Source organism: Rattus norvegicus, chromosome 5 (assembly GCF_021556685.1).
Source record: "Rattus norvegicus strain SHRSP/BbbUtx chromosome 5, alternate assembly SHRSP_T2T, whole genome shotgun sequence".
Lineage (NCBI taxonomy): Eukaryota > Metazoa > Chordata > Mammalia > Rodentia > Muridae > Rattus > Rattus norvegicus.
This window is the reverse complement of record NC_141538.1, coordinates 40706647-40719498: the sequence shown is the minus strand read 5'-3', so window position 1 is coordinate 40719498 and position 12852 is coordinate 40706647. Positions and strand designations below refer to the sequence as shown.

The 12852-nt window shown below is 43.6% G+C and overlaps 1 protein-coding gene across 1 annotated transcript in view; it reads right to left on the bottom strand.

Annotated features, from left to right (window-relative positions):
• Faxc (failed axon connections homolog, metaxin like GST domain containing) overlaps positions 1 to 12852 on the bottom strand; it is a 60379-nt gene that overhangs the window by 21723 nt on the left and 25804 nt on the right. Inside the window, 1 exon segment of the mRNA NM_001271065.1 lies at positions 8864 to 9087. Coding sequence (NP_001257994.1) covers positions 8864 to 9087 — 224 coding nt within the window.

Genomic DNA, 12852 nt, shown 5'->3' with positions numbered 1-12852 from the left:
AAAAGGAGACCATTCACAGGTAAAAGGAGAAATACTAAAGTAGATGTTTTGGAACCTCAAAGCAATGCTTCATGAAGCAGATTGTAAATGGTCTGCAAACCAGGAGACCCACATAGAACGGTGGCCTGCAGCTGGATTGCTCTTTAGCATTGCCTGGGAAAATGTGTTTAGCTAGGGTGTTTTACGTTTAGAATATCTGCAAGGTACTACTTACTAAAATACTGCCTAAAATTTACCCACACCAAAAAACCAGACTTCCCTCAGGGGCCAGTGGGAAGACTCAACTGGTTAAAGTAATTATCACCGTATCTGATGACCTGCGTTCCAGCTCAGAAATCTACACAGTAGAAGGACAGAAACAAGCATCTCGAGCTAAGCCATCCTCTGACGTGTGCACACACCAAATAAAACTAAATAAATACAATTTAAAAATGTTCTAAATGGACAGAGTATCAAAATGCCCTCTAAATTCAGATGTCTCTACCCATGCAGCTCTCAGACCTCATCAGAGAACTTTCTTTATACGCAGTGGACGGTGGTTATCGCACAAATTCACAATTGGTCAAAGTCCTAAGAATAAGCATGGAGTTCTCAGCCGCAAATGAGGAATTTGTACCTTTGTACCATACACCTTCCTCAGGGCTCAGAGACCGCCATGGAAGACGGGGTGGAGAGACTTGGAAGAGCCAGGCAGAAAGAGGTCAGGAAGGGCTGGATCAAAACAAGCATCTCAAAGGACTGCTGCAGTCATGAACTCAGAGCAAGAGCAAGCTGGTCAACACCCTGGCAAGAGCATGGCTCATGGTCAACACTCATGAGCCTCCGTCAGTAACTGGGGAGCTGTGGACAGTCTGTCTTCTGCGGGGAAGGAAAATCAGTTCTCTTCAAGGCTGTGGCTCCTGGTAGGTCAACCATGCTCCAGTCATGACCCCACCCCAAGAAGTATACAGACAGCACAATTCGCAATCAATACGGTATTAAACTTTAAAGGGCAAAGAATTGTTACAAACATTTATTAATTTTTAAATCCAGAGTCATGCTTAATGGATTAAATATGATGTGAGCAGACCCAATCAAGGTCGCATCCTCAACAGCACCGAGGTAAGCCTGATTTGTTCTCATTTGATCCCCTCCCTAATAAAAGAGTCCAGTATTCTTTCTCATAGTGTCATGAAGGCTCAGAATCGTCCCGGGCCCCTGCATCTGTTCCCTTCCTAAGTATGTGAGTCCTAACCTATGTCAGATTTCAGACCTGTTTAGACCATCCACAAATAAGCAAATAAACAAATTACACAGACTGATCAAAGGGGGATGTGGAGTTTACATAGATGATCAAAAGCAAGGCTTTCAGCTTTAAAAATAAAAATGTATCTCTTCACAGATACTGCTGGGAATGCTGAGTTATCCAGCTGGCGTGGGGCTGTGTAGCTGGCTCCCTACCAGACTACGCACATCTCCCGGGTGATCTGAAAGAGCAATCAGGCTACAGGTCACTTTTCCAAAAGTGTCCCCATAGTGTGGTCAGCACTCAGCAAGCACTGCTTTGAGGTTCTGAAACATTCCTTTTAATATCTATTCTTTTCTTCTTTTCTAGGTGGCTCTCCCCTTTTCGGCTTGATTGACAGGCACGGTTATTTCTGCATCTTTATTCTTCCCAGCTGGCCCGAGTTCCCAGCATGCAATGCGTCTGCTAAAATGTGTGTAGACACAAACTATGGCCTTCATCCTTTCTCACTGCCCAGCTATGAGGCTTTCTCCATCATGTTCACTGGGAACAGTGTGTCCCAGGCAGCGCCCAGGCAAGGCCTGTGAAACTGGCCCAGGCATCCCTTTCCGTGATGAGACACTGCTTGTTTGACATGCAGAATAGGGGGCTTACATGGTTCAGCAGTTTAGAGCACTTGCTGCTCTTGCCAAGCACTGGGGTTTAGTTCCCAGCACCCTCATCACGCAGTTCCAGGGAACCTGACACCCTCTTCTGACCTCCGCAGGCACAGGCATACATGCTCATGCAAGGATATACACAATACACATACAGTAAGAATATAAATATTTTAAAAATTGAATAGCCAAACTAGTATAAAATGTACTATGTCAAAAATATATTCATAGATCAAAGTGTTACATTCAGTGGGGGTAGCGGTACATGCTATAATCCTAGCTACTGAGAAAACAATTTCTCCAAAGATGTGAACAGGTCATTGATAAAAATACTGAGTGTGACCAGCCCTAGGAGCTGGGTGGTGTCATTCTATCCTAACTGACAAGAAGATACAGTTATTCAGCCTGGCATGAGTCTGCCTCAATCTAACAGAGAAGTTTTCTATTGTTTTCCCTAGAGGAGAACATTCTCTTGCCCACCAGATGGCATCCAGCCATAGGAAGAAATCCAGAACTGTTCTTCCCAGTGCCCAAGCAATGCAGATAATGTTAGTTTTGCTGTAACCTGTTCAGAATTAATAAGAAGTAGCTTTGTAAAGCCATCCATCCCCTTAATAACTCGCTTGAGTATTTTGTTTCTCTAGTGAAACCATTGCCCTTTGTAAAGAGGAACAGTTTCCTATCTCCATCTTCCAACATCTTCCTATTTCTAAATGATGACAAGAGATTCTGAGATCACATAGGAAATCTCCACACATTATGACACTGTTTGGGCCTTGCAGACAGAGTCTAAGCCTCTGAAGAGTTAAAGATCTTGCTTACTGTTCTGTGTTTCCCACAGACTTAGCACAGAACCAAATTAACAACTGTACCTAGCTGATAGAAAGTCAGTATGCAAAACCACAAACTGTGGTCTGGAGAGACGGCTCAGAGGTTAAGAGCACTGACTGCTCTTCTAGACGTCCTGAGTTCAAGTCTCAGCAACCACATGGTGGCTCACAGCCATCTGTAATGGGATCTGATGCCCTCTTCCGGTGTGTCTGAAGACAGCTACAGTATTACTCATGCACATTAAATAAGTAAATAAATGAATAATATCACTAACTGCAACGCCAGTCTGTTTGTTAGTAAAAGAGCTTTCTGGCCACCTCCTCACCTCTTTTGGAGTTCAGGTCAATTCACCTATCTGGAAGCCAGCTGACTGGCTTTGTCCCTGCAGCCACTAAAAAGTGGCTCCTTTTACCTCCTAAAGCTATCTCACACACTTCAACCTACTGCTTTCCCACCTCCTCAAACAGATGTACCCACCTCAGCTCAACACTGACGAAAAGGTCATTTATGCAGGCGTGGACCAAACAGCACTCACCACAGCATCTACCAACCTGTCTGTCTGTAACGTGAAATCAGAATTACATTGATTTGTTCCCAACAATTGCACAACCGCTTTAGTATAACTTGATAAACACATTTGCCTTAAATCCACTAACAATAAGCTCCCTTTGCCATATACTTCATCGCCACTCCTTTCTGTCTCAAACAGTATATCCACACCTAAAATCCATGACTCCCCTTCCTCCAACACTTCTGTCCACAAATGGCTATCTTTTCTACTTCTGTCTCTAAACTCAAGCCTAATCCATCCCTGGCTGCCCAACTATATATAACACCTTGGTTATAGTCCCAACACCATCTTATCTTTCCTGGACAGTAACAATCCTCTTCTTCACACACACACACACACACACACACACGCCCATACACATGCACACACATACACACATATGCACACACACATGCACACTTTCCATCAGCACACTAAACATAAAACAGGATATGCAACATTTCTATTTTGTTTTTACTCTCTCTCTCTCCTCTCTCTCTCTCTCTCTCTCTCTCTCTCTCTCTTTCTGTGTGTGTGTGTGTGTGTGTGTGTGTGTGTGTGTGTGTGTGTGTGTGTGTTTCAATGTGTATGGGTACATATGTCACCACACATGTGTAGAAAGGCCAGAGAATCTTTTAAGAGTTGGTTTTCTCTTTCCACCATGTAGATCCTGGAATCAAACATAACTCATCAACAGGCTTGGGAACAGAGCCCTTATCTGCTGAGCCATCCCGTCAGTTCCCAACCTCTCATGGTCTCCTTTGCTCTCAGACAAGAGGCACAGAAATTATTTACATGACATACAAAACCTGAACGTTCTCAGCCCCTGACTACCTCTGCCTACTAACACCCCTCTGCTCTTGTAAAATGTCTAACCACATTGGCCACCTTTTCAGTCTTTGAAAACTCCCAGCTGCATCTGATTTCTAGATCTTTCCACATAATTATCCTTTCTTATCCCAAGCTATTCAGTTTGCTGCCATAGCCCTGCCCTCCTCCCACACACACATGCTTGCCTAACCCTGGCTTATGCTTCAGCATTCACTTTAAATGTCATCCACCAAAGAAGTCTTCTGGAGTGACGATTGCTCCCCTGAAAACTACCTCTTTGCATCCTGTTGTTCATGAAGGAAACCCACAGATGTGTGATTTTATAAATGTTCACCAAAAATGTTGCCTTCTTATGGCAGCCCTGGTAACTCGGAGCTGTGCTAAACTTGCCCGTCACCAGCTCTCAAGCCCTTCACAAGGATCTCAGCATGCTACCCAATGCATGTCTCATTGATCAATGGGATTCTGAGTTCTCGTGTTTACAAATACATTATCCTGCTATGTTCCTAGTGGAAACGGGTCTGAAAGGGGCATTAGAGCCTGTTACTCTTTCTGTCCCCATCCTTTCAATGTAACCATAAACATTTAAGATGTTCATAGCACATGCCAGTAATCCCAACAATCAGAACTTAGAGAGAAGAGAATCAGGAGTTCAAAGCCAGACTTTGGTACATGGTGAGTTTGAGAACAGACCAGGCCACATGAGACCCTTACTAGAAAAATCAAGGAGATTCATAAATTTAATATTTTTGCTCAGAACTAATTCTTAGATCCACAGACCCTAAGGTTATTGTTGGCTGTCTGCTAATTGTATGCAAACAGACACTATTAACTCCCACTATGCAGTTTTGGTCCCCATACCTGAAACTGGATTTCATTATTTTCCTGATATAGGATTCCATCTCACAAACGAACTTTATCATCTACTGTCATGTGAGATAACAGCAGTGTCATCACACGGGGCCTATAGATGTCCAATTAAAGGCAAAGAAGCACTCTAAGGAACTAGTCTATTCTGCTTCGTTATAACCAGAGACACACACCATAGTAAGATGGATGGTCGCCAAGTCCAGCTACCACAGCCAGCAGCGTGTAACTCCACTATGAGCCTGAGAAGCCGGAAGGAATTCTAGAGAAGAAACTGAGGCTCATTTCGACCCAACCATTAGCCCCTGACACACACACACACACACACACACACACAGAGGAAGTGCCCACCTCCACACTTTAAAGTAACACTTAGCTTTGGTCCACATTATGAAATCTCCTTTTCAAAACTTCAAAATGCAGTCGTGTTCTGTGACGGGAAGGTCTGAGAACCACGAGGGCTAGAGATTTTCTATTTCTCAATTGCAAATGCTTTTCCATGCTGTTCTTTGAGAATATTTTAATCATCTATATATAACTTAACCGTGAACTAAGGGACCAGTCAAATGTCTTTTCTGTTTGAAAAACAGAATGATTCCTTTTATCCAACAACGCCACGCAAACATTCTATAAAACTGCACCACGCTGTAATTACATATGCTTAGGAGGGTCTGGGAAGCTGCCTCTGACAGGACACAGACTTTGCATCATTTACCCTTCATTAAATACTCAGGATCACAAAGGCTTATTAAAATAGCCAATAAATGCGGTTCTTATAAACGTGCCAACCTGATATCAATAAGGACTGAAGACCAAAGAAACCCTGAGCTATTTCCGGACTCAAAAGAAATACTTCACACTAGAAAATGCACAATAAATGTTTTATTAAGCAGACAATGCTTTCTGGAAATCAGCTTTTCTCACTCCCATTTATAAGTCAAATTTCTCAGTTGGCTCTTATCTGAGCAGGCTCTTAAAGGCATGCCTACCAATGATGGCACAACCCCAGTTTACAAACCTATCTATGTTTGTTTTATTTTGTTTTGTTTTCAGTCCTTGGCGGTGGAGCCCAGGGTCCTACATTGGACAGTGCTTGGACAGAGCTCCATTCTCAGACAACCCAAAATTGTTCAGTAGCCCACTTCTAGGAGCAAGCAAATAAAAGTCTTTAAACATCACTTTAGAGACCACCCCCTTAATTTGATAGTCTAAGCTCTGTCTACTTCAGGAAATGTTCTGAAGATGCCAACCTGAAATAATAAAGAGTCACACCGAGTACAATTCGAGGGGGATTTGGGGTCATAGTTGGGTAGTAGGGAGCCATGTCAAAGGCCCTAGTGCCTCAGTCCCTTGGGAATGGCAAACCCTTCCCTCCTCGTACGGATGTTGATAGGATATGCAGAAATGTCTACTGTGGCTTTGTCCTCTCAGTCCATATTGAAGTTTGAAGCTTTCCCACAGAGACTGCCCTCACCGTGATTACCTAAACCTGTGTCCTTGACTCAGCTGTATGCCATAAGCCTGCCTCCTTATTCAATCCTGTGTAAAAAGCACGCTGAGCTTCAGGTGCTGCGGCTTCTCCATCAGACAGCCCAGACCACCGGGTCCCAGGTTTCCTGTATGAGTGAGTGTCTGACCTTTCCTTATTCCCTCACATCCAGATCTGAGTCCTGGAACCCAAGCCATGCAAGCACTCAGCAGGTAGAAAAGAACGTCTTACGCCTAATGTTCTGGATATGATCCTGTCTCACCTCTGCCTAACGGCGTGACTCAATCTGAGTGTGCTTCCGTTTCCCCCATTATCAGATGTATAGTGTTGTTTGACTTCCTTCTGGATCCCATGGTCTCTACGGACTTTAACTGCATACCTAATGGTCACAGCTGGGGATCTCCTTGCTAATACTAGATACAGCTCAACAAATTTTATTCTCATGCTGTCTTATTTTCTGTTTTTTTTTTTTAATGTATCAGTAGACCCAGAATTAACAGAACAGAACTATAAGATAAACAGTAGGCAAAGTGGAGTTTGTCTGATAAGTTTTTCTGGCATCAACTATAATACAGCATACAGTCACATGGTACAGAATACTTGATGATAGAAAAAAGAAAAGAAAAATAATGTGTGTATGTATATACATGATTCAAAATTATTTATAAAAGTATTCAAAGGCTAGGCATCAAATAGTTAGCATTAAATAGTACTTTGGTTAGCCATAAGTTGTAAAATTATTGTTGACTTGCTCTCTTTCTCTGTGTTTTTCTGAACCTTCCCAAACTTCTATAATTGACAAATTTAAAAGTCAGGGGAGAAAAGGGTTTTGTTTCAAACACAGTTTTCCTAGGAAATAACATTCCTAATGAAGTTAGGTTATGTTAAGTGCAAATTCTGTGATTAAGTGAAATAAAGCTTACTTCAATGCAAGCATTGTAACTCCTCACCACAATCCGTTGCTACTAGGTGGCAGTAAGCAGTAGCTATGACAGCAGCCAACAGAGAGGAGTCATCTATGTCCTGGGCTACACAGAACAGGTCCTAGCACCCAATTTAAAACTTGCAAATATTAAATGGGACATCCTATTCAGACCACAGTCAACCACTGATGTTTGAAACCATCACAAATGAGCCATAAGTGAGAGCAAAGTCCCAGGCTTACAAGGCTTCCAGCCTACCTATCAGTGACTCACAGTGATGCACTGGGAACAAAGCATCCATCTAGTCACTGAGTGCTCAGAGAAAAAGTCAGTGGTCATTACTGCCATCACCCTGCTCTCTAAACTTCTCCAAACAAAACACTTCTAGTGGAGTGATATTCACCAGTGCTCTGGTTAAGAAATCAATGCTGGTTAATTGTTCAAAAGGCTTTTACTGGCATAATCTTGGCCATAATAATTACTCTGGGACTCAACTCCTCATTTGTGGAGGCTTCCAACAGCATAAACTGGAGAGGAGTAGGAATAAGTCAGAAACAGACAGAGCCACTGTTAAGGAAAAAGGATTCCATTAAGGGTTGGTTGTCTGAGATGATGATTCCCAGAGCAAGGCACCAGATGGTGTTCAAGGGAGGACACCAGGTCTAGTGAGATTCTGGAATGTGGAACAATCAAGTGGTCAGTGTAGATCACTCTGCAAGAAGGGTTATGTCCATAGAGCCTCCATTTCCAGGTAGGTTCCAACAAAACAAATCCCACAGCCCAGTTCCTCATGGAGGTGAGGAATCTAGCTTTCCTTACAATGGGAATGGAGACAGATTTGAACATCATTGCCACAAAGGGAGGACTGTTGAACAAAACCAAGTTCTGAAAATAAAACCAGAAGTCTCACTGAGTCCATTAAACAGTCCCATACTAGAGGACATGGGTTCACATCTATACTGCTGCTTTGGAAAGTCTCTCTGTGAATCGTCACAGCCAAGAATCAAGCTCGCCCAGTATGGAATTATAGCAGCCCAGGTTATCTGCAGTCAGTGGGTGATAAAACACATTAGGAAGAAGAAAACTAAGGATATACACCAGAATGAACAGCATGACAAGGGTCAGCACATGCGCATGCAGAACAGGTCAGAAGCTGGGTTGTCACCAAGTCCCTGGAACTTTACATGAGGATGTGCTTACAAGCAGCCTGGCCTGTGAATAAATAGAGGAGGTTCCTCGCTCAAAATCACCTATCCTTACAGCACAGCCAGAATCCCCTGCAGCCAAGTTCCAATGCTTAAGAGTCCTCCCTATGTTCTCACAGGGGTCCTGAGTTGCTATACTAAAAACTAACGCCAGAGATTACTCTGGGAGATTAGGGGCCTTGGTTAAATGGTGGAAGCAAAAACTCTAAGCAAGTTAAATCCACAAACCAGCAGCACTAGTCATGCAACAGTAAGCACAGAAAATATAGAAGGTGTGGTACGTTACCCAAAAGCCCTGCTAAAGACCGCATGTCCTTCTCCATCAGCATGTAAATCTCTTCCTCCGAGAAGCGGCCAATGCCGTGGCCGTGCATCTCCCGCTTCACAATTCCTTTTGTTATGTGGCACACGACCCACCTGAGCAGGTTACTGAAGGGACCACCACCACTAAGTGACAGCATCTTCCGGGTCTCATTGAGATTGTCCACCCACTGGCAATAAGCTAATGTCCTGGAATTGTGTGGAAACAAGTTACTGTTGTGCGTCGGAGATGTGTAGCTCTGTGGTCACTTTCAAATGCACTGTACAGAACTTAGTACTTTCTGGAGGGACCAAAGAAGTGCAATGTTTAACCGGAGTGGCAGGGATTGTCACAACAGCTCTAGCCAACGTGTGGACTTACAAGCTTTCAGAGAAACAATGCTGTCCTGTATCCCTGTTCAACCAAATCTTCCCAGCCACCTGCCCTCAGACTCCTCTGTTCATTCTCGTGCTATCTCATGAAAGCCTTTCAGGAGGCTGGCGCGAGCCGTAGGGTGCATGCCAATGCCTGCAGCCAATGGGAAGAGAGCAGCATTCCCTTCTGGAGCTTCACCCATAAAGAAGGGGAGGGGTTAGGGGGATGTTTGCCCGGAAACCGGGAAAGGGAATAACACTCGAAATGTATATAAGAAATACTCAAGTTAATAAAAAAATTAAAAAAAAAAAAGGATGGCTCCACAGGCACGTGTGTGCTTTGTGCTAAGTCATGTGTTTGTTTTCTAGGCTGCATGTATTTTACATTTCATAATGGAAAAGGTGGACTTATTTTTTAAGACATCCTTTTGCCCTTTGGACAGAGGTTAAGGCGCAGGTACACCTGCCTGTGTGTCTACAAGCCATAAATGATATGCGGAGAATATGCAAATTATTTGCTTTCCAGAAAATCAACTCTCTTGCTCAGGCTGTTTCCAAGGATTTTAAGAATTCGCCCAAGGAACTGCAGAGTCACTCTCCCACTGGGTGGCGCTTGTGGCCATCTCACCATCCAGAGTTCCCACACAACACATGCAGATGGTAAGTATCCTGTTGGAGGCAACGCCTATACTTTTCCTTACTGGTTTGAGAAACCTGCACCATCTCAAAAGTGGTTTTATAGCTAACCATGTTATTAGATACACAGTTAAGGGTTTTCCTCTGAGAAGAATGTGAAAATATACACATGAAATATTTTAACTTCTCTTTATAATAAAAAAATGTATTGATCATTATCCCCTGGTGTGGGCTGATATGTAGTAATGACCTCTTAAAAATCCAAAGGTAAAAGATATTATTATTATTATTAAAAACACACAGGGTGATAGTAAATTGTAGCTACGGAGAAATGTTATTTTACACATTAGGAAGAAAACAAATGCTGGGGTGCATGGTGGTGTAAGATTTGCCAACATGTGCCAGGCCCTGTTCTCTAGCTACACACACACACACACACACACACACACACACACACACACAAGCCCTGACATTTTAAGCATTTTATATAGTTATACTCTATTGAGATCCTCTCCGAGAGAGAGAGAGAGAGAGAGAGAGAGAGAGAGAGAGTTTCTAATATAGTTTCTAATCATTTTTGGATTTTTACTAAAAAGCCCTAATTTAAAAGCACTCTCCACACTACAGCCATATTTAACTCTTCTGTGTCATCTTTTAAAAAGAAATTCTACAAATCTTGTAAAGAGTTCTCTGTATGTGTCTCTTTCATAAGTCTCTCAAAACTGCAAAGTGAAGAAATGAGTTTCTCTGAGAATAGCAAAAGTACCTCGCGACAATATCTGACATGGGCAGGGCATGTGATGGGTCTTTTGATGTAAACTACCTCACATCCATTGCACTGAATCCTATGTAAGTGCCAGTGCTACCCTTCGAGAGCTTTTTTATATCTGCAATAATCTACTAGTGGTTTTCATATTCCATTAAATAACGAGCACCGTGATTCTCATTGCACATTATTTAAACTCACAACAAAGGAGGCTACATATCCTTTGATCATCAAGAAAGCCTTAGGGGGAAACATTAATCTAAACTGAGCATAAACAAGTAATAATCGCATACCAGAGGTACCTAAAGCATAAAAAGGAGGCACTTGTGACTTTAAGCTGGCAAGTTCACATGAGAAGAAGTGTGGTGTCACCCAGTTAGATCCTGTGCATAACTGCGGGATGCGCAAGAAAGAGCTCAGGAGGCACCTGCCTGACAACACTGTCTGCCTGGACCTGCAAGAACTCCAGGAGTGTAGCTGGGCTCTAGGATGTACGTGAGGAATCTTAAAGACCTGGGATGGGTGGGCCCCACGGAACCAATCCCTGGAGGTTTGAAGCCAGGCTGAATCATTCTAATTCCCAAAGTAAAGACTAAGTGCTGGAAGGTTTCAGACCTACGGTAAGAAGGCTGGCAGGAAGACAGAGTGAGTGAAACAGACAAGAAAGGAGGTACTGTATACCATGGCAGACGGTACATGGAGAGAGTCTAGGCAGAGGAGTGCAGTAACTGATGGACATTCCAGGAAAGTGGCTGCTTTCTCTCAGGCTAAGCATTTGAGTGGATTTCACTAATAAGTGCTGGACCACACAGGGTGGAATGGGTTCAAGGAATGAAAGGGAGGTGGGCCAGATGCACTTGAAGGTTCCAAAGACAGAAGATGTTCAGAAAGCGGAAAACTCAAGAGGCGAGTTTAAACTTTACATGGAGATCAAACTGGTAGGCAGGGACACGTTAGTGGGCTTTAAGGCTGCAAGGGGAAATGAGATTATCTAAGGAATTTTCTAGAATGGGGACAATTAGAAAATTCATAATTCAAAGGCACATTAGAAGGTAAGAAAGTGCTGGTAGGTGCTATGGAAAGGAGGAGAGACGCCTCATTGCCTAAGAGAGAAGGAAGGCGTTACGAAGAATAGAGGGCTACAGAGAGGAAAAGCTTCCTGCCTCAGGATGACATCTGTTACGGTCCCAGAGCAGGAAATATGTATATGGAGATGTGCAGAAGGTAGAGTGGCAGGTTGTAGGAGAGGCGGCCACCTGTGCCACACAGCTCAGCAGTGATGGCAGAAAGTGAACGATGTAAGGTTCTCAACCTGCAGTAGCAGCGTGAACACGGGCACAAGAAACGAACTGCACTCATTCCGAACTCTGCAGCTATAAGTAGCCTTGCAAACTGGTCTTTCTCTCTTCCCCATTGTGCGCTGTGTGTGTGTGTGTGTGTGTGTGTGTGTGTGTGTGTGTGTGTGTGTATGCATGTGCTTGTCTGTGTCTATGTATGTGTCCATGCACACGTTCATTATGTATATAAGTGCATGTGTGCACGAGAGTATGATGGTTCCTCAGGTTCTACACACAACTTTCTTTCAGGCCTGGTCACTACTGACCTAGAACTTGCCAAGTGCGGCTAGGCTGGCTGGCCAGTGAGCCCCCCTGAGCCATGCCTGCCCCAGCCTTCCCAGCACTGGGATTACAAGTGTGCTCTGCCACACTTGCACTTGGCTTTATTTTTTTTTCCGGAGTTGGGTAGTACACTCCATGTGCTCATATGCCCTGCCATGGACCCTAGGAGCAGAATTCAGGCCCTCTGGAAGAACAGCAAGCACTCTTAACTGCTAAGCCATCTCGTTAACACCAACACTCAGCACATGTGCAAATCAAACTCAGGTCCCATACCTGCAAGGCCTCGAAAGCGCTTTAGTGACTAAATGTCTCCCAAGCCCCTGATCTGCATCTGATTTCTTTACTTCTCTACTGTGCCCAAATATTACAAACCAGCGTCAAATAAGGACCACGGGGCTCTTTGGGGATCGAATCCAGCAAAGTGTCAAAAGATAACAAATGTGGGAATTACAAACTCTTACCTCAGCTATGGCAGGCAGGGGACATGATATTTTGCATGTTTCCATGTCATTACAGTCAAGGATACACCTCTCAAACAGGATTCCAGAAACAGTGAGAGGTTCCACCCCATCACTCCGC